Consider the following 22911-nt stretch of genomic DNA (forward strand, 5'->3'; position numbering starts at 1 on the left):
TGGGGATAAAACGAATACCCTGCAGGCAGGACGGGACTCAGGCAAAACAGTGATTATGTAAATAGGCCACAGCAATCCATCCAAGATCAGCTGAAGATGGTGAAGTCACCATTTTTAAAAGCTGAGTAGTATTCCATTGTATATATATACCACAACTTGCTCAGCCACTCATCTGTTGTTGGACACCTGGGTTGCTTCCAGGTTTTGGCTATTACAAATTGTGCTGCCAAGAACATATGTGTACACAGATCTTTTTGGATGGATGTGTTGGGTACCTTAGGATATATCCTCAGCAGAGGAATTGCAGGATCATCGGGTAGGTCCATTTCTAGCCTTGTGAGAGTTCTCCAGACTGTTCTCCACAGAGATTGGACCAATTTACATTCCCACCAGCAGTGCAGGTGTCTCTCTCCCTCCCTGTCTCCCCTTCCCTCTTGATTTCTGGCTGTATATTTTCAATAAATAAATGAAGATAAATGCCTGTAACATGTGTTCTCATGTCTGTAACATTTGCTCCCAGCCAGTTGTGCCACTACCAGCCCCTACTCTCAATTTCTCTTTCTTGACCGAAAATAAATACAAATCAAATCAATAAAATAGAAAACAGCTTAGATTGTTCTCACTAAGTCACCATCGGTGCCAGATCAACTCACTAACTCATCATCTAGAGCTTCTGGCTCTTAAAAACCACAAGAAGCCGACCCCGAACAACCAGACTAGAGACGCAGTACTGGCTCCAGAGCTGACATCTCTCTTTCAGGTACAGTCAGCTTAGGCCAGCTGCACGGGCTGCTGGGACTTGTAGTTCGCAGGGCTCTTCTCCCGCGGCTGACGGCGAGGAGGCAAACGGCGAGGAGGCGAACTACAGCTCCCGTCAGGCCAAGCGGCACCAGCGGGGTCCTGCACACGCCCGCCTGGGCAGCCTGTTTGAGTTGCTATAGTTGCGAGACGGCAGTGCAGAGTCTGTTGCACGGTGGCGTCAGGTTAGTCCCAGCTGGTGGGTGTCGTGTGGCGGCAGGAGCCGGGCGAAGCCTCGGTGTGACTCCGCCTTAAAGACCTGGGGCTCTGCGTGTGTCGGGGAGGTGCGCTAGCCTCGCCTCTGGCCATTCTGCGCCGCCTCCCTGCTGGTCTGGGTCCCGCTTCCCCTCGCCCGGCTTTGGGGCCCGCGGAGCTGCGGGGAGGTGCGGGGCCCACGGGGGGGGGGGGGGGGGCGTAAACTGCTGGGGCGGGCGCAGGGTGTCCCCGGCAGGCTTCGGGCAGGCAGACGGGCGCGTCTGCGCAGGCACGGGGCTGCGGGTCCCCAGTGCGCGCGGAGCCTGCGCGGTTGTGCGGCTGCTGGTGGCCGCCAGCTGCGTGTCTGCGGCCGGGCGGGACTGGCCTGCTGGAGCTGGTCCCGCTGCAGGATCCTGTGCAGCGACTCTGCCACCGCCACACATGCTGCCGTGCGCTGGTCTGAGCCAGGTCTCGGCATTGGAGATGCTCGGTCGCTATTATTATTTCAGTACTTTATTCTCTCTCTTTTCGGTCGCTATTATTATTTCAATACTTTATTCTCTCTCTCTTTTTTGAACTGAGCACTGCTCAACTCTGGTTTATGGTGGTGCAGGGGACTGAACCTGGGACTTTGGAGCCTCAGGCATGGGAGTCTGTTTGCATAACCATTATGTTATCTACCCAGCCCTATTTATTCCCTTTTGCTTCCCTTGTTTTATTGTTGTAGTTGCTGTTGTTATTGATGTTGTTGGATAGGACAGAGAGAAATGGAGAGAGGAGGGGAGACAGAGAAGGGGAGAGAAAGATAGACACCTGCAGACCTGCTTCGCCGCCTATGAAGCGACTCCCCTGCAGGTGGGGAGCAGGGGCTCAAACTGGGATCCTTAGGCTGGTTCCTGACCTTCGCGACACTTGCAGTTAACCCGCTGCGCTATTGCTTGACTTCCATTTACTAGATTTTTGTGTGTGTTTTTGGTGAAGAAAAATTAAAAGGTTGAAAGAGATGTCAGTAGAATTTGTGGGCTTTGTCATGGTCCTAATAGGCAGGATAACTCGCTAAATGTTTCCATAACCTCTTCTGTTTCCATTATACAGCTAGGGTATTGTACCTTGTATTCACTACAGTGTCTTCCATCTAGGGCCCATACTGTCCAGTGAAGAGGCTGTGCTGCTAGGTGTAAACAGAGTCTCAAGCTATTGCTGCGATTGATCTTCCCTTTTCTGGCCTGAAAGACATTCAGGGAAAGAGGAAGAGATGGCAGTTTCTTGGGTAAGTGACTTGCCCACATCAAAATCTTGTTTCTTTTTTCCTCTTGAATAAGTTGAATTTTAATTGATACATATTTCATTTACTGTTTCTTTATTTCCCATATTTCTTTTTGTATCTCTGTCTCTTTTTCTGACAGGGCACTGCTCTTTTCTGGCTTATGGTGGGTCAGAGAATAGAACTGGATCCTGAGAGATCAGGCAGAAACTTTACATTATCTCCCCTACCCTACTATTTATTTTTACATTTTTTATTTATAAAATTTTAATGGTGTGTTCTGGGAGATATCACAGTGGTTAAGGAACTAGACACTCAAGCATGAGGTCCTGAGCTCTGAGGAAGCAGGACTCTCTTAGTTATTTATTTTTTTAAAAAATTATTTCAATGAGAGACACCAGCATAGTGCTCAACTCTGGCCTACCTTGATGCTTGGGGTTGAGAGCCTCAAGTATGGAAGTATTTTGCATAACCACTATGCTATCTCCCCAGACACTTACTCTTAAATCTCTAACTTTTCATTTAGTATTATCACTGAGACCCAGTGTCACCATTATTGAATGTCATTATATATATAGATACAGATATAAATAGAAACAAGAAAAGGGCCGGGGGTGAAGACTTCTCTTTACAGCTATTGGAGAGATGGGTCTTGAACACATCTGAGTTCTCACAGGTGATCATTTGTGGTCTCCACTTGGTATGCCACCATAAAGACCCTGTGAAATAATTCTTGAATACTAACACATATTGTGTTGTAAAGTGCAACTTTGTCACACCCAGATATTGAGTTTCAAGCCCTGACAACACAGATAGACATGAAAAGGGAACCTTCATGGGTGTTACTCTAGCATCTTTCCTGTTTTTTTGGTCTAATCTTCTATCTAGAAAAATAAATAAATAAAATTGTTCCACCAGGAATATTGGAATCATGCACAAATAAGCTGCAATAAAATAAATACTTCCTAAGGTTGAGAGTCTTCACTTTTCTCTCTTTTTTAATTTAATTTTTAATTTTTTTATAAAAATGAAACACTGACAAAACCATAGGATAAAAGGGGTACAACTCCACACAGTTCCCATGTAAGGTCATTGTGAAATGCAGAAGTCTGCCTTCTGTAATTACTTCCCCACTGTACATAGGCATTGGCAGGTTGATCCATACTCCCAGCCTGCCTGTCTTTACCTAGTGGGTTGGGGTTCTGTGGAATCCGTGCTCCAGGACACATTGTTGAACTTGTTTATTTTCGTTATATTTCATAGTCTGTGGCTATACTAGTTTTTTTTTTTTCCTTTGAGCCTGAAATCTGATATGCAGGTGGATCCAAGTTATTGTCTGAGGAGATGATGTCATGGCTGGAAAAAAAGATCATAAAGCTGGATCAGGACAGAGAATAGCTCAGAAGTATGAAAAAGGTGTCGGTCGGGTGGTAGCGCAGCAGGTTAAGCGCAGGTAAAGTGCAAGGATTCGAATAAGGATCCTGGTTGGAGCCTCTGGCTCCCCACCTGCAGGGGAGTCGCTTCACAAGCAGTGAAGCAGGTCTGCAGGTGTCTTTCTCTCCCCCTCTCTGTATTCCCCTCCTCTCTCCATTTCTCTCTGTCCTATCCAACAACAACGACATCAATCATAACTACAACAGTAAAACAACAAAGGCAACAAAAGGGAATAAATAAAAAAGATTTTTAAAAAGGTGTTTAAGTATTGTTGACTATAAACCCCATCGATTTGACGTGATGTAGGGCAACAGTCAGCTTAGGAGCCTATGTGACATCTGCATGCCTGTAGATCTGAGCTCACATTCTGTGGTCATGAGTAGGAAGGTTCCAAGCTAGCTTAATATCAGGATCCATCTTCCTCAGGTGGTAGATAGAGTATGTTGTCCAGCCTCCCTTCAGAGGATGAAACATTCTCTACCATTGATGATCCAAGTTGAGGGCAAGGTCCTGTGGGGGCCCACAAAGGGGTCTATTTTGTTGTTCCTGACAGAGATGTTTGGTATCAGAAGTTCTCACCATAGCAATCAAGCAAGAGAAAGGAATCAGAGGAATACATATTGGAAGGGAATAAGTCAAGCTCTCATTATTTGCAGCTGATAGGCTAGTATACATAGAAAAACATAAAAAGGAGTCTGGTGGTGGTGCACCTGGTTGAGCACACATGCTACAGTGTGCAAGGATCCAGGTTTGAGCCCCTGGTCCCCACCTGCAAGCGGAGAGCTTCACAAGTGGCTTAGCAGAGCTGCAGGTGTCTTTCTGTCTCTCCTTTTCTTTTTCTTTTTAAATTGGGGAATTAATGTTTTACATTCAACAGTAAGTACAATAGTTTGTACATGCATAACATTCCCCAGTTTCCCATATAACAATACAACCCCGATTAGGTCCTCTGAATCTTTCTTGGACCTATATTCTCCCCAGCCACCCACCCCAGAGACTTTTACTTTGGTGCGATATACCAATTCCATTTCAGGTTCTACTTGTGTTTTCTTTTCTGATCTTGTTTTTCAACTTTGGCCTGAGAGTGAGTTCATCCCATATTCATCCTTCTGTCTGACTTATTTCACTCAACATGAGTTTTTTCAAGGTCCATCCGAGCTCGGCTGAAAATGGTGAAGTCTCCATTTTTTTTTTTATAATTTATTTCTTTATTGGGGAATTAATGTTTTACATTCAACAGTAAATACAATAGTTTGTACATTCATAACATTCCCCAGATTCCCATTTAACAATACACCCCCCCCCCATGACATTCATCATCTTTCATGGACCTGTATTGGCCTGAGAGTGAGATCATCCCATATTCATCCTTCTGTTTGACTTATTTCACTCAACATGTTTTTTTCAAGGTCCATCCAAGATGGGCTGAAAACAGTGAAGTCACCATTTTTTTACAGCTGAGTAGTATTCCATTGTGTATATATACCACAACTTGCTCAGCCACTCATCTGTTGTTGGACACCTGGGTTGCTTTCATGTTTTGGCTATTACAAATTGTGCTGCCAATAACATATGTGTACAAAGATCTTTTTGGATGGATATGTTGGGTTCCTTAGGATATATCGCCAGGAGAGGAATTGCAGGGTCATAGGGTAGGTCCATTTCTAGCCTTCTGAGAGTTCTCCAGACTGTTCTCCACAGAGGTTGGACCCATTGACATTCTCACCAGCAGTGTAGTAGGGTTCCTTTGACCCCACACCCTCTCCAGCATTTGCTGCTGTTACCTTTTCTGATGTATGACATTCTCACAGGAGTGAAGTGATATCTCATTGTTGTCTTGATTTGCATTTCTCTGACAATCAGAGACTTGGAGCATTTTTTCATGTGTTTCTCAGCCTTTTGGATCTCTTCTGTGGTGAATATTCTGTCCAAGTCCTTCCCCCATTTTTGGATGGGGTTATTTGTTGTCTTGTTGAGTTTGCAAGCTCTTTATATATGTTGGTTATTAAACTCTTGTCTGATGTATGGCATGTAGAGATCTCCCATTCTGTGAGGGGTCTCTTGGTTTGGGTGGTAGTTTCTTTTGCTGTGCAAAAGCGTTTTAATTTGATGTAGTCCCATAGGTTTATGCTTGCCTTAGTCTTCTTTGTAAATGGATTTGTTTCATTGAGGGTGTCTTTAAAATTTATGCGGAACAGGGTTCTGCCAATATTTTCCTCTAAGTATCTGAAGAGACTCTGGTTTCCCCATTTAATAGTCTGAGCCCTTTTGTCAGAGATTAGATGTCCATAGATATGGGGACTCACTTCTGGGCTCTCAATTCTATTCCACTGCTCAGTGTATCTATTCATGTTCCACTACCAAGCAGTTTTTATGACAACGGCCCTATAATACAATTTGAGATCTGTGAGTGTGATGCCTCTGGTTCTGTTCTTTTTTCTGAAGATTGTTTTGTTAATTCTAGATCTTTTATGGTTCCAGATAAACATTTGTAGCATTTGTTCTATTCTAAAAAATGTGCTTGGGATCTTGATGGGGATAACATTAAATTTGTAGATGGCTCTGGGTAGTATATTCACTTTGATGATGTTAATTCTACCAACCCATGGACATGGAATATCTTTCCACTTCTTTGTGTCTTTTTCAGTTTCCTTGAGTAGTGACTCCTAATTTTCAGTATACAAGTCTTTCACTTCTTTGGTTAGGTTTACTCCTAGATATTTTTTTTTTTTACTCCTAGATATTTTATTGGTTTTGCTGCTATAGTAAAAGGAACTGATTTCTGGATTTCAATTTCTTCTACCTTAGTGTTTGCATAGAGGAATGCCACTGACTTGAATGTTAATTTTATAGCCTGACACCTTACTGTATTGCCTGATGATTTCCAAAAGCTTCTTGCTAGATTCCTTAGGTTTTTCCATGTAAACCATCTGGTTTGTGACTTTTAATTTTGGGGAGGTTTTTTTTTTTTTTTTTTTTTTATTAACAAAACCATAGGGCAGGAGGGGTACAACTCCACACAATTCCCACTGCCCAATCTCCATATCCCACCCCCTCCCCAGTAGCTTTCCCATTCTGTATCCCTCTGGGAGCATGGACCCAGGGTCATTGTGGGTTGCAGAAGATAGAAGGTCTGGCTTCTGTAATTGCTTCCCCGCTGAACATGGGCGTTGACTGGTCGGTCCATACTCCCAGTCTGCCTCTCTCTTTCCCTAGTAAGGTGGGTCTCTGGGGAAGCTGAGCTCCAGGACACATTGGTGGGGTCTTCAATCCAGGGAAGCCTGGCCGGCTTCCTGATGGCATCTGGAACCTGGTGGCTGAAAAGAGAGTTAACATACAAAGCCAAACAAATTGTTGAGCAATCATGGACCCAAAGCTTGGAATAGTGGAGAGGAAGTGTTAGGGAGGTACTCACTGCAAACTCTAGTGCACTTCTGCTTTCTTATTTTGGTGCCATACTCCAAACTCAGTCAATTTCTGCTTTGCATTTCTACTTTTTTTTTTTTTACATGCATAACATTCCCCAGATTCCCATTTAACAATACAATACCCACTATTTCATTCATCATTTTTCATGGTGGAGAGGTTTTTGATAACTGTTTCAGTTTCATTGGCTGTGATGGGCCTGTTCATGTTATCCACTTCCTCTTTACTTAGTTTTGTAAGTTGGTAGGTGTCTTGGAAATCATCCATTTCAACATTTTTGTTTCCTTGTGTCTTTGTTTCACAGCAATTTATAGTTTTGAAGATTATTTTTAAAAGAATTTTGTTGCAAATGTATGGGAGTCAGGCAGTAGCAGTGAGGGTTAAGTGCATGTGGTGCAAAACAGTTTTCTTTTGCCCTCTTATTTTTTTTCTGCCACAATCTTATTTCTTGAGCTCAGAGTTAGAGCATGAATCCAATACTCAAGAAATGGAGAGTGGAACAGAGGTCAAGAAAGAGCCATGTGCAGGCCTATTCACTGCTAATGAAGTGTCCCTCACACAGGAGGGAAGCAAGCCTCAAACCTCCAATCTGTCTGTACTATCCAACAATGACAAGATTGATAACAATAGCAACAATAAAAGCAAGGGCAATAAAAGGGAAAATAAATAAATAAAATAATATAATTTTTTTAACAATTACATTTTACTTCCTATTATAGAGGGAAATTGAGAGGGATGTAGATTACTGGATAACTGTTGTTAAAATTCAGAAGGCTCTTGCTGGGCGGGTAGCTTCACGGGCAGGTAACAGAGATGCGGAGACAACGGCTGGGCAGGGAAGCTGTATTTCTTTTTCAGGAACAACGATTCATAAACTTAGACAAACTAATCACCAAACAGAACTCTGCTGTCTCTTTGCGGCGGCACAAGCACTCCCTCTTACTTTGTAACTCGGGAACTCTCCAACTCTGGAACTCTGGTACTGGGGAACCCTCTGAAACTCTTCCACTGTGGAACTCTCTCTTACTCTGTAACCCTGAAACTCTCGAACTCAGGAACTCAGGAACTCTCGGACTCAGGAACCCTCTCCCGGGGTTCCTTGGGGCGGGGCCAAGCAGGCCCGCGAAATTAACAGGACTCATCCAATTCTCTTGGCGGGGGAGGGCTAGAACAAACCAATGTAAAGCATACGACAATTCCCCCTTTCTTTTTAACTAAATGACTATAGTATCAAGGGTGTGGGGTGAACAGAAACATATATAACAAAAACCAGCATGTTGCCAAGGGAAGGCCTGAGGGGGCCATATCTGAAAAAAAAACATTTCTTGCCTCTGGGGGGCTACTTGCCTTGACTGGGCAATTACATGGGGGCGGGAAACGGCCTAGGGTCCCACAGGCAGCTGGCTGCAACTTACTTACTATGAAACAAAACTTGTTATTAGCATATCTACTGCACGATCCAACGTTTCTAAAAGAGAAGGAATTTGAGACTTTTACATATCAACAACGTCTTTTAACCTTTTGTTACACCCATTCAAGATGGAGACACACCCTAGGTGTGGGCCGGAGAGGAAACCTCAGGCATGAGAATAATTAGCATAGCCATTGTGCGATCTACCATTTCTAATAGAGAAGGTAGTATTGTCGTATGCTTTACATTGGTTTGTTCTAGCCCTCCCCCGCCAAGAGAATTGGATGAGTCCTGTTAATTTCGCGGGCCTGCTTGGCCCCGCCCCAAGGAACCCCGGGAGAGGGTTCCTGAGTCCGAGAGTTCCTGAGTTCCTGAGTTCGAGAGTTTCAGGGTTACAGAGTAAGAGAGAGTTCCACAGTGGAAGAGTTTCAGAGGGTTCCCCAGTACCAGAGTTCCAGAGTTGGAGAGTTCCCGAGTTACAAAGTAAGAGGGAGTGCTTGTGCCGCCGCAAAGAGACAGCAGAGTTCTGTTTGGTGATTAGTTTGTCTTAGTTTATGAATCGTTGTTCCTGAATAAAGAAATACAGCTTCCCTGCCCAGCCGTTGTCTCCACGTCTCTGTTACCCGCCCGTGAAGCAAGCCAGCCCGGCAAGAGCCTCCGAAAATTTTAACAACAAATGGCGCCCACGTGGACCTGACCTGCGCATCTCTCAGATAAGTAAAGACAATTTGGCTACCTATGCACTATGGCCTTCTCTTCTGCTTGTGAAGAGATCTCCAAAGGCCTCTGCTCTTCACGAGACTGTTTTGCTGTTTCTGGAACATTTATCTCTGGACCACTCTGTGGTTTCCACTCGCTCGGGCGAACTCAGAACAGCCAGTGGGAAGAGCCAGCGGGCGGGAGGCGAGGCGCGGAGCTGCTGTTTCCACCTGGTCAAACAGCCAGCCAGCCGGCTGCGCCCAGACAACCCCGCGCCCGCAGCCCCGCAGCCCGCAGGAGACTGACGCCAGCCCGCAGGAGCCCGACGCCAGCACGCAGGAGCCCAATGCCAACACGCTGGAGCCCGAAGCCAACACGCTGGAGCCCGAAGTCAACACGCTAGAGCCCGATGCCAACACGCTAGAGCCCGAGGCCAGCCCACAGGAGCCAGATCTCCACCGCGTGGCGCAGGGCACTGGACATGTGATCCCTCCACACTGCTCGGCCACTGCGAACAGGGCAGCAGACATGGCAGGGCCATGGGGCAGGGCCGCGGCGGCCTATCATGGCCGCCACCCCTGGGCACCTAGGCCCACGCCTTCTGCAAAACTGGCCTGCCTGCCCTCTTTCTATGAATTCTGGAACCATCCCGGGCCTCCCGGACCCCCGGGCTCCCTGCCGAAACTGGGCACACGAGATCGCCAGCTGCCGGTCTGGTCTGAAGACAGACAAGCTGGAGTACGCAGAGATTCGTGCAGAGATCGCAACCTGCAATTCCTAGGAGTGAAGCTGCGCGGGAAGCCACCTCCGGATGGTGAACCCCCCCCCCCCAACAACTAAGACAGTATAGATTTAAATTTGTGTTTAAAATGACATGTCTTCGTAACAAAGGTTTCTCTCCTTGTGTATTAATGACCATGTTTATGTGTATGTTTAAAGTTTGGTAAACAGTAGCTTTAAGGCTAAATTCTTAACTAGTCAAAGTTAAATGAAAAAGGTTTTCAATGTAATTCTCATAAAGATAAAATTAACTTACATTTAAAGTCTGAGGTAAAAATTAGTTAACAATCAATATATTTTAACTAAGTTGGTCTAAACAAAAGGTTAAATAGACTTGTTGATATGTAAAACACTACCTTCTCTATTAGAAATGGTAGATCGCACAATGGCTATGCTAATTATTCTCATGCCTGAGGTTTCCTCTCCGGCCCACACCTAGGGTGTGTCTCCATCTTGAATGGGTGTAACAAAAGGTTAAAAGACGTTGTTGATATGTAAAAGTCTCAAATTCCTTCTCTATTAGAAACGTTGGATCGTGCAGTAGATATGCTAATAACAAGTTTTGTTTCATAGTAAGTAAGTTGCAGCCAGCTGCCTTTGGGACCCTAGGCCGTTCCCCGCCCCCATGCAAATGCCCGTCGAGGCAAGTAGCCCCCCAGAGGCAGATATGGCCCCCTCAGGCCTTCCCTTGGCAACATGCTGGTTTTTGTTATATATGTTTCTGTTCACCCCACACCCTTGATACTATAGTCATTTAGTTAAAAAGAAAAGGGGGAATTGTCGTATGCTTTACATTGGTTTGTTCTAGCCCTCCCCCGCCAAGAGAATTGGATGAGTCCTGTTAATTTCGCGGGCCTGCTTGGCCCCGCCCCAAGGAACCCCGGGAGAGGGTTCCTGAGTTCGAGAGTGACAGAGTTCCTTCAGCTCCTGAGTTCGAGAGTTTCAGGGTGAGAGAGTAAGAGAGAGTTCCACAGTGGAAGAGTTTCAGAGTTCGAGAGTTCCAGAGAAAGAGAGAGTGTTTGTGCCGCCGCAAAGAGACAGCAGAGTTCTGTTTGGTGATTAGTTTGTCTTAGTTTATGAATCGTTGTTCCTGAATAAAGAAATACAGCTTCCCTGCCCAGCCGTTGTCTCCACGTCTCTGTTCACCACTGCGAAGCCAACCCGGCTGGCAAGAGCCTACAAATTTTAACAACAGATAACAGTTCTTTTCTCTGCCACCAGGGTTATTTCTTGAGCTCAGTGTCAGAACTTTTGCTCAAGAAATGTATTTTTTCTTTCCATTTTACTTGACAGGACATATAGAAATGGAGAATGGAACAGGGGTAGAGACATTTCCAGGCTTGTATCACTACTCATGAAGTGTCCCCCTCTCAGGTGGGAAGCAGTTCTCAATCCTAGGTCCTGTGTCATGGTGATATGTACACTAAAGTAGGTGCAACAGTGCCCTGCACCTGATAATTCTTATTTATGTGTTTAACATTCTTGCATTTTTTACTTTTTTTTTTTTTGACAGTGACACTACAGAGAGCCTTAATGTGGTATGATCACTCTAAAAGTATAATTTCCATGCTTCCATAATAATCACTGTGGCTTCATTATAAATTTGTTACACCTGTGGTCCTGGAGGTGGCGCAGTGATAAAGCTTTGGAGTCTTAAGGATGAGGTCCCGAGTTCAATCCCTGGCAGCACATGTGCCAGAGTGATGTCTGGTTCTTTCTCTCTCCTATCTTTCACATAAATAAGTAAAATATTTAAAAAATTTATTATACCCAGTGGCCATTTTTTCTTATTTATATTTTTTATTTCTTTAATTTATTTCTTTATTGGGAAATTAATGTTTTACATTCAACAGTAAATACAATAGTTTTACATGCATAACATTCCCGTTTTCCATTTAACAATACGACCCCAACTATGTCACTTATCATCCTTCATGGACCTGTATTTTCACCAACCACCCACCCACCCCAGAGTCTTTTACTTTTGTGCGATATGCCAATTCCATTTCAGGTTCTACTTGTCTTATTTATATTTTGTGTTTTATATCATTGAAGAGAATTTAATAAGGTTATTGAAGTAGAGATATCTCTATCTGTGTTTTATCATTTACTAATTATAAATCTATAGAGGGGGAATAGTGAGAATAGGGTTATCTCTCTGTTCTCAGGGCCTCGTGAAGGAGAGTTCAATGTTCTAATGAATGTACCACCTTGTAGAGCATGATTAAGAGGTATTTGGTTTTCAAGTCACCAAAGACATGTTTGCAGATGAGACAATCATTCACAGGCTTCCTAAAGTAGAGACTGAATGGCTAATCTGCTGTCACTTGCATTTTCTCCCATGAACACATTGCACATATTTTAGGGCTCAGTGACCTATGAAGATGTAACTGTGATATTCACTCAAGAGGAGTGGGCACTATTGAATCCTTCAGAGAAGAAACTCTACAGAGATGTGATGTGTGAAAATTTGAGGAACTTTCTTTCAATAGGTAACTCTAATCACCTTAATTTTTTAACTAGAAGATAAATCACTTTTTGTTCACCAGTGTAGAAATGGCTATACTGTTCAGTGAGCAAGGTTTTATTGTGACTCATTGAGGGGTCAAGAATTCAATCTATTTGTATAATTTCTAATACTTTTCATATTTTGTAATTTTAGAAAAGATACAAGAACATTCCACCAAAGGGCAGCATATCTTGCATGGCAGTAAACAAAGGTGAGAGTTACATTTACAATAGTGCGTGATGTACCACCTAAGAAGCTACTGTGTTTTGAAAAATTTTGTCTCTGTAATTTACTGAGATCACTTGCCTGCATGGTTTCCCTGTATAAGGAGACTCATGGGTTCCTAATGGTGTGCTCTCTACTGACTTAGCAATTGCATATGGCCCCTTTTATTACAGTTGACTCAGAAAATGAAATTTATAGTCACTGCCACAAATAGATCAATTTTTTAAATAAGCAAACCAAAAATACTTCATGACTAGGTTATAGAACAGTTGGACAAGTGACTCCAATGTGATGTATGTTATGTACATGACTGAAGTTCCCATCTGAGTCACTGAGGACCATAATGGTGTTCTACATTATCTGTCTTTTCTCCATTTTATAGGAAAATCTTTCTGACATGTAAAAAGTAAATGGGAATTTTTAAAAGGGAGCAAAGTTGCTAAGTATTTATAAAATAGTACACTTGGAAGCAATAAGAATATCTTCAATGTATGACTATCAATATATGTAGTTTTTAATATTTTTAATTTCTTTTTTGATGTCCTTGTTTTTCATGGTTGTTGTAATTATTATTGTTATTGATGTAGTCATTGTTAGATAGGACAGAGAGAAATGGAGAGAGGAGGGGAAGACAGAGGGGGAGAGAAAGGTAGATTCCTGCAGACCTGCCTCACCACCTGTGAAGCAACCCCCCTGGAGGTGGGGTTTAGGGGGCTTAAACCGGGGTCCTTGCAAATATCTGTTTTTATGATACTTAGAGGTAACCCTTCTAGAAAAGATCAATATTTTCAGAGAAAAATATTTCAACTTAAGGCCAAAAGTTTTTACTAACAAATAGAAGTCCAATTAATGCATGCAAAATACCTGTAATGATATCATTATATTTGACATAATATCTTTATATGAAAGTATCTGGGTATTATGAGTTTTTATTTTTATTTATTATGTATTGGATAGAGACACCCAGAAATCAATAGGAATGGGGAGGTAGAAAGGGGAGAGACAAAGACACCTGCTTCAACACTTGCAAAGCTTTCCTCCTGCAGGTGGGGATGGGCGCTTGAACCCTCTTCTTTGCTTGTTGTAGCATGTGCGCTCTGGCAGGTACACCACTGTCCCCGCCTTTTTACCATTTTTTAAACTTTACTTTTAACTTGAGATCTTTTTATTATTTTTCAGTATCTGGTTTTTTTCAGTATATATTTTTTCTCACTTTTTTAAAATATTTATTTTATTTACTTATTCCCTTTGTTGCCCTTCTTTTATTGTTGTAGTTATTATTGTTGCCGTTGTTGGATAGGACAGAGAGAAATGGAGAGAGGAGGGAAAGACAGAGAGGAGGAGAGAAAGACACCTGCAGACCTGCTTCACCAACAGTGAAGTGACTCCCCTGCAGGTGGGGAGCTGGGGTTTGATCCGGGATCCTTATGCCGGTCCTTGTGCTTTGCACCACCTGTGCTTAACCCGTTGCAGTTAGCCCGACTCCCTCAGTATATGTTTTTTAAAATACTTAATTATCCCTTTTGTTGTCCTTGTTTTTTATTGTTGTAGTTATTTTTGTTGTTGTTGTTGATGTTGTCATTGTTGGATAGGATAGAGAGAAATGGAAAAAGAAAGGGGAAGACAGAGATGGGGAGATAAGTATAGACACCTGCTGACCTGTTTTACTGCCTGTTAAGCGACTCCTCTGCAGGTGGGGTGCCTGGGGCTCAAACCAGGATCATTCCAGTTTGCGTGCTTAACCCATTTCGCTACCACGGGACTCCCTCAGTATATGTTTTAGTCAAATCTATTTCTAATGTCTGATTTTGTGGCTCATTAAGTAAAATAATGTCCAGCATTTTGATAATCAATTACAGTGTTATTCATTGAAATGTCATGAATTAATTGTTAATTATTTTACAGTAATACAACAGTAAAAGTCTCTGAGGACAAAGATAGTCAGAACGCTGGAATATCTCAAGAATGTGAAGTATACAGCAAATTATTCACTTATCCTATTCATCTTCAAAAACACATAAGAATTCACGGTGGAGAGAAACCCTCTGAATATAAACAATGTAATGGAACATTCAAGAGATCCAGTCACCTTTGGAAACATGAAAAAACTGACAGTGGAGAGAAACCCTATGAGTGTAAACAATGTAGTAAAACATTCAGTCAAGCTGGTCATTTTCATATACATGAACGAACTAACAGTGGAGAGAAACGCTATAAATGCAAACAATGTAGTGAAACATTCAGTTGGCCCAGTAATCTTTGGGCATATGAAAGAATTCACAGTGGAAAGAAACTCTATGACTGTAAATTGTGTAGTAAAACATTCAGTCAATCCAGGAGTCTTCTGACACATGAAAGAATTCACAGTGGAGAGAAACCCTATGAATGTAAACAGTGTAGTAAAACATTCAGGCAATCTAGTAGTCTTTGGGCACATGAAAGAATTCACAGTGGAGAGAAACCCTATGAATGTAAACAGTGTAGTAAAACATTCAGTGATTCCAAAAGTCGTCGGAGACATGAAAGAATTCACAGTGGAGAGAAACCCTATGAATGTAAACAATGTAGTAAAACATTCAATTATTCCAGTAGTCTTCGGGCACATGAAAGAATTCACAGTGGAGAGAAACCCTATGAATGTAAATTGTGTAGTAAAACATTCAGGCAATCCAGTAGTCTTCGGGCACATGAAAGAATTCACAGTGGAGAGAAACCCTATGAATGTAAATTGTGTAGTAAAACATTCAGGCAATACAGTAGTCTTCGGGCTCATGAAAGAATTCACAGTGGAGAGAAACCCTATGAATGTAAATTATGTAGTAAAACATTCAGGCAATCCAGTAGTCTTCGGGCACATGAAAGAATTCACAGTGGAGAGAAACCCTATGAATGTAAATTGTGTAGTAAAACATACAGTTCTTCCAGTAGTCTTTGGGCACATGAAAGAATTCACAGTGGAGAGAAACCCTATGAATGTAAACAGTGTAGTAAAACATTCGGGCAATCCAGTCATCTTCGGAGTCATGAAAGAATTCACGGGAGAGAAACCCTATGAATATAAACAATGTAGTAAAACATTCTGGCAGTCTGGTGGTCTCCAGAGACATGAAAGAATTCACAGTGGAGAGAAACCCTATGAATGCAGTGTAGTAAAACATTCAGTTGTTGCAGTAGTCTTCAGTAACAATAAAACCTATAATAAAAATGGAAAACAAAGGCAACAAAAGGAAAAATAAAAATATAATGAAAAAGACACAAAAACCTTTATTTTGGTTCATCACTCATGAAGTTTTCACTTTTGCAGTTAGGGAGCAGGGCTTGAATTTGGTTCCTTTTGCATGGTACCATGTGCACTGCACTAAACCCTACCACTAAGTCCCCATTGAAAAAAATTTTTAATACGGTAAGGTTTTGTATCATCTAAACTAGACCAAAAAAAAAAAAAAAAGAAAAAGAATGTTGGGAGTCAGGGTGTAGTGCAGGTGGCACAAAGCCCAAGGACCTGTGGCTGAGAAAGCTGTGGTATACACACACAATGAGATACTATGCAGCTATTAAGAACAATGAACCCACCTTCTGTGACCCATCTTGGACGGAACTAGAAGGAATTATGTTATTTGAGCTAAGTCAGAGATAAAGATGAGTACGGGATGATCCCACACATCAACAGAAGTTGTGATAGAAGATCAGAAAGGGAAAGTAAATCAGGATCTGACTAGATAGTAGGACAGCAACATAAAAACTCTATGGTGACTTGGAGGGTGGACATTCGGCTTCCTAGGGCAGCAGGGGAGGGGTTGCGAGGGTGGGTGGGTGCAATGGGACAGTCTTTTAGTGGTGGGAATGGTGTTTATGTACACTCCTATTAAACTATAGTCATATAAATCACTAATATGAGGGGGAAAAATTGATTGTATGTCTCTAAAACAGACTGAGACTTTTGAATACATAGTCTGAGTCTTTGATATGCGAACTTTCTCAAAAGCCTACACCAGGTAGAACAGAAGCAACCAGTGGCACAGCTATATGTGAGATACTGGGTATTAAACAGCAAACCCTAAAAGTGACTTTTCAAAGTTAACCCAATTACCAAATAATGTGATGATAACAATAACTATCCATCGTCTTCTTGAACCCTAAGAGACTTTTTTTTTTGTTTGTTTGAGCCTAGCAGGACCAGGGTTCAAGCCTCATGGGACTCAGGATAGAGCCTTCAGGACCCAGGTTTGAACCTCTTGAGACCTGGGTTCAAGATTCGTGGGTCCTTGGTTCAAGCCTGTAGGGACCCGGATTTGCACATTGCAGGACCAGGGTTAAAGTCTCTCAGGATCCTCATTTGAACCTCACAGGACAGGTTTGGATAGAGCCTGTGGGATCTGGGTTCAAGCTAGCGAGACCCAGTTTCAAGACTCCCAAGACCCTGCTTTGAGCCTGGTGGGACCTTGGTTTGAGCCTTGCATGACCAGGATTCAAGCCTCATGGGACCAGGATTTGCACCTCACAGGTTCCAGGTTTGAGCCATGCAGGACCAGAGTTCAAGCCTCATGGGACCTGGGTTCAAGTCTCACTGGACCCGGGATAGAGCCTGCAGGACCAGGGTTCGAGTCTCCTGAGACCCGGGTTCTAGATTCGTGAGACCTGGGTTCAAGCATGGGAGGACAAGATTCACACCTCATAAAACCTGGGTTCAAGCCTTGTGGGTATCTGGTTCAAGTATAATGGGATATGCATTTGAACCACACAGGGCCAGGGTTCAAGCTTCATGGGACCCAGGATAGAGCCTGTGGGACCCAGGTTTGATTCTTTTTTTTTTTTTTTGTTATTTATTTCTGCCCTAACTTTAGTAATTTCTGTCCTTCTGGTTGCTTTAGGGTTCCTTTGTTGTTCTTCTTCTAGGTCTTTAAGATGTGCAATCAGGCTGTTTATTTGTGCCTTTTCTTGTTTCCTAATGTGTGCTTGTATAGCTATGAACTTCCCTCTTAGGACTGCTTTAGCTGTGTCCCAAATATTTTGATAGCTTGTGTCTTCATTTTCATTGAACTCTCGAAACATTTTGATTTCTTCTTTGATTTCCTCTTTGACCCAGAAGTTGTTAAGAAGTGTACTGTTGAGCTTCCACATTTTGGCACTGTTACTAATCTTTTGTTGATTGTTAAGTGTTAGTTTAATTCCACTGTGGTCTGAGAAGATGCTTGGGATGATTTCAGTGCTCTTGAATAGGCTGATGCTGTCTTTGTGGCCTAACATATGGTCTATCCTTGAGAATGATCCATGTGGATTTGAGTAAAATGTGTATTCCAGTTTCTTGGGATGAATGACTCTGAAAATGTCCAATAGTTCTAGTTTATCTATCTCTTCATTTAGCTCCCTTATGTCTTTACTGATTTTCTTCCTGGATGATCTGTCAAGTTGAGATAGTGGGGTGTTGAAGTCCCCTACTATGATTGTGTTACTGTTAATATATTGCTGTAGCTCTTTCAGTAGAAGTTTGATGTATTTAGATGGCTTCTCATTGGGTGCATAGATATTAATAATTGTTAAGTCCTCTTGATTGACTGATCCTCTGAGCATTAAGTAGTGTCCATTCCTATCTTTTTTAATCTTATGTATTTTAAAGTCTATCATGTCAGATATGAGAATAGCTGTTCCTGCCCTTTTTTGTGGGCCATTGGCTTGAATGATAGTTTTCCATCCTTTCACTTTAAGTCTGTGTTTGTCTTGTTGCGTTAGGTGAGTTTCCTGTAGACAACATATTGTTGGGTTGTGTTTTCTGATCCATCTTCCTACTCTGTGTCTTTTAATAGGTGAATTCAGGCCATTCACATTTATTGATATCAAAGATTGAAGATATTTTAACGCCATTCTTGTAGAGTTTTAGAGTGTTTTGATATATGTTCTATTTGTGGTGGTCTGGTTGTTTATAGGAAACCTTTCAGAACTTCTTTCAAGGCAGGCTTGGTGATGGTTGCTTCCTTCAACTCTTGCTTGTCTGAGAAGGTTTTGATGCTTCCATCTAGTCTGAATGACAATCTAGCAGGATATAGTATTCTTGGCTGAAAGCCTTTCTCATTGAGCACTCGATAGATATCTTGCCATTCTCTTCTGGCCTGTAGTGTTTGTATGGAGAAGTCTGCTGCTAATCTTATGGGTTTTCCTTTGTAGGTGACTCTTTGTTTTTCTCTTGCAGCCTTGAGGATCCTTTCTTTATCCTTATTCCTTTCCAATCTAAGTATGACATGTCTTGGTGTCTTTAGGTCTGGGTTAATTCTGTTTGGGACCCTCTGGGCTTCTTGAATCTTTATGTCTTTGGTGTTGTCTAGACTAGAGAAATTTTCAGCTATTATGGCCTGGAGAATGCTTTCTTCCTCCCCTTCTCTTTCTTCCTCTGGTAAGCCAATAATGCGTATATTGTTTCTTTTGAAGTCATCCCATAGGATTCTGTTGTTGTTTTCAGCATCTCTTAATCTCTTTTTGAGATCTCTTACTTCTTTTTTAGTTGTCTCTAATTCATCCTCAATCTTGCTAATTCTGTCTTCAGCCTCATTGATTCTATTCTCTCTGCCCTCTACTGCTTTCTGGAGTTCATCTATTTTGTTGCCCTGCTCTGATACTGTTTTAGCTTGTTCAGCTAGTTGCCTTCTTAGCTCAGCAATTTCAGCTTTCAGCTCTCTAATAACCATGAGATTATTAGAATTTTCTTCCATATTCTCATTTGTTGTTCCTGCAGTTCTGATTACAATTTTTTCAAATTCTTTACTCCTGTTATTATTTCCTTAGCTAATGTTTGGATGTTGAACTCGTTGTTTTGTGCTTCGCCCTCTGGAGGACTTTTAGCTGGACTCTTGTCCTGGTTCGAGTCTCCATTATTTTTTCTTGTTGTTTTAACCATTTTATATAAGTTAAGAGGTTTTTCAATCCCTGAGTTGGAGTTCAGTGGTGTAAAAGCCTTTTTTTTTTTCCCCTGTAGGCTATGGTAGCCTGAGGGCTTTTAAACTATCAATAGGCTTCTTGGCTTAATCAATGACTCCTGACCAAGAGATAAAGCAGGGTGTGGCAGAGATAATCCAGTGGTTATGCAAAGAGACTTTCACAGCCCTTCAGCTATGCCACCGAGGTATAGGTCTTCTCCTGAGTTTCCTGGTTAGATCTCTGTGCCCTGGTGTCCCTCCCTGTTGCTCCTCCAGATTCTGAGGGTAGTAGCAATGGAGACTCAGAGTTGTACTTGGTGAGTCTCTGGGGAGTCCTTTCCTCCCTTCAGCTGTCCCCTTGTTGGTGGAGCAGACTGGAGGTGGTGTCTCCACTGACAAACTGTTGAACTGTTAGCAGTCACTTAATCTCTCCTTAGGCGCCTCTCTCCTCTCTATCACCAGCCACACATGTTTGTACTCACGGGTGATTTACTGGGTTCCTGTGGTCATTATAGTCCTGTCTTGTTTTTGGTCCGGGTGGTCTCCTTTGGTATTCCTAGTTGATCCGGGAGAGGAGAGGAGAGGAGAGAAAGCGATCTGCTGCTCGTAGCTCCGCCTCCGGAAGTCCTCTCCCCCTAAGAGACTCTTAAGCCCCTGGCTCCCCACCTGCAGGGGGGTTTCTTCAAAGCAGTTAAGCAGGTTTGTGGGTGTCTGTCTTTCCTCCTGTTCCTCTTCCCCTCCTCTCCATGTCTCTCTGTCCCATCCAACATTGACGACATCAATAACAATAATAACTAGAACAATAAGCCAACAAAAAGTGAATAAATACATTTTTAAATAAAAGAGTAATGTAGCCAGGTCTGGAGTTGGGTCACTGAGTGAAATGTCTGCTCCGTGTGCAGCCAGCCCTGTCCCTGTCATGAGGTCGAACAATTGAAGAGCCCCCGTTTCTTTGGTTCTTGGGACAATCAGCAAAGAACTGAAGAGTGAAACACAGGAGTTTGAAGCAAAGAAGTTTTCAGACAGTATTAGCAAGCAGACATACACTCTGGGGGGTTTCTGTAGAGTGACTAGAGTTACAAAGTATTTTATGGTTTTTAATCAATATATAGAGAGGGAAACAGTCTGCATCTCTGCTTGAGGTGGAAATGACATGCCTGATTAACAAGCTTAGTGACACCCTGTATGTGCTCAGTGCCTGTAATTACAGTTCTTACAGAGAAGCTCTAAGGGGTGGTGTGGAGCATAAACTACAGTGGTTATTTCTACGTTCCTTCAAAAAAAATTTTATCTTTATTGGATAGAGACAGCCAGAGATCAAGAGGGAAGGGGGAGGCAGAGAGGGAGAGAGACCTGCAGCCCTACTTCACTCCTGAAGCTTTCCCCCTGCATGTGGAACCCTCAGCTTGAGCCCAGGTCTCTGTGCACTGTAATGTGTAAACACAGTTCCCACCACCAGAGTTCTCCATTGGGAGAGTCCCTATTCTTTACCCCCCTGAGAGCATGGACCAAAGATCTTTCTGGAGTGCAGAAAGTGGAAGGTCTGGCTCCTGTAATTGCTTCTCCACTGGACATGGGTGTTGGTAGGTGGATCCACACCCCCAGCCTGTTTCTGTCTTTCCCTAGTGGGGCACCTTCCCTCTGTGGAGGTGAGACTTTGGGACACATTGGTGAGGTCCTCTGCCCAGGGAAGTCAGGATGCTGTCATAGTAGCATCTGCATAGCAACTTGGTGACTGAAAGTTGCGAAGATAGAAAGCAGGACAAGTTATTTAATAAACAGGATCCAAAAATAGAAATAAAGCAGATGAAATTAGGGGTCTTCCTGTGGGAAGCAGCTAGGAAGTCTATTTTAGGTATGTTCTGAGTGGCCCATGACTTTAATAATTTTTACCTAAGCCAGACAGCTAACATGCTGTTGGACTAAAATCATAGTCTGCTTTGATGGTGTCAGAGTTGAGAATAGGACTAGAAAGCTGAGTTAGAGCACAGAGTATTTATAAATATTTGAAAGGTATATCAATACCATTAGATTTAATCTTCCGCCTGACCAGGACCCATATTAGCATTCTGTTTTTTTATATCCTTACTAATTTATTTTTGATAGAGAAATTTGGAGAGAAGATAGAGTGAGAGAGAGAAAGACACCTGAAGCCCTGATTCACCATTCATGAGGCTTTCCCTCTGCAGGTGTGGAGCAGGGTCTTGAGCCCAAGTCCTTAGCTCTGTAATTTGCTTAACCGGCCACCTGGCCCCACATTCTGTTTTTAATGAGATGCCAGGACTTTAAAAAGAGAGAAGTTAATTGATCCCAGCTTTGTGTCCCAAAAGGAATTTTGATCCATTTTCTCAAAGGTCCATGATAGAGGGAAGATGACCAGAGGGCTCCGGAGTCCAACTCCCATCAGGACCCAGAGAGAGAAAAGCAAGAAAGGAAGAGAATTTGGATATAGTCAAAGGTGTAGGTGTGGCTTGGAGAGAAAGAGAAGGGCTGGGGAGACAGCATAATGGTTATGGAAAAAGACCTTCATGCCTGAGGCACCAGAGGTCCCAGGTTGAATCCCCAGCCCAACTATAAGGCTAAGCTGAGCAGTGCTCTGGAGATAAAAAAGAAAAAGTGGTTTGGGAGGTAGCATAGTGGATAGGCATTGACTCTCAAGTATGAGGTCCTGAGTTCAATCCCTGGTAGCACATGTACCAGAGTGATGTGTGTTTCTCTCTCTCCTGTCTTCTTCATGAATAAATTAAAAAAAGAAATAAGAAAAAAATAGGATTTCTTGTGGAATGGAAAATAAGATGAGACCATGAGGAAAAAAATGGACTAATATAGACAGTTAGTTGTAATAATAATTAACTCATCTGTAACCTTGTAAGAACTGCAGTCAATTCCAGTGGAGGGAATGGGGACACAACTCAGGGAGCAACGTGAAATACCCTATTATAATTTTATAAATCAATATTAAAATTGAAAAAAGTAATAAAATTGAAAAATATTTCAGGAGAAAAACAAAAGAGGGAAGTTATAGATACATATCTTGGGAGTGGGAGGAGGGGTGGTGTAGAAATAAACATTTGTGGGAGTCGGGTGGTAGCACACCATGTTAAGTGCACATGGCACAAATCCTAGTTTGAGCCCCCAGCTCCACATCTGCAAGGGGGAGTCACAAGCATTGAAGCAGTTCTGTAGGTGTCTATCTTTCTCTCCCCCTCTCTGTCTTCCACTCCTCGTCATTTCTCTTAGATGTCCTATCCAATAACAATGA

At 42.6% G+C, this 22911-nt stretch overlaps 1 protein-coding gene across 1 annotated transcript; it reads left to right on the plus strand.

Annotated features, from left to right (window-relative positions):
* Positions 1–1910: 1910 nt before the first annotated feature.
* On the plus strand, positions 1911–16300 carry LOC132542426 (zinc finger protein 709-like). The gene is made up of 4 exons (XM_060205035.1): positions 1911–2263; positions 12373–12499; positions 12670–12727; positions 14647–16300. Exons 1-4 carry the CDS (start codon positions 2249–2251, stop codon positions 15794–15796), a joined length of 1350 nt encoding a protein of 449 aa, XP_060061018.1. The 5' UTR covers positions 1911–2248; the 3' UTR covers positions 15797–16300.
* Positions 16301–22911: the final 6611 nt, after the last annotated feature.

Source organism: Erinaceus europaeus, chromosome 13 (genome assembly GCF_950295315.1).
Source record: "Erinaceus europaeus chromosome 13, mEriEur2.1, whole genome shotgun sequence".
Classification (NCBI taxonomy): domain Eukaryota; kingdom Metazoa; phylum Chordata; class Mammalia; order Eulipotyphla; family Erinaceidae; genus Erinaceus; species Erinaceus europaeus.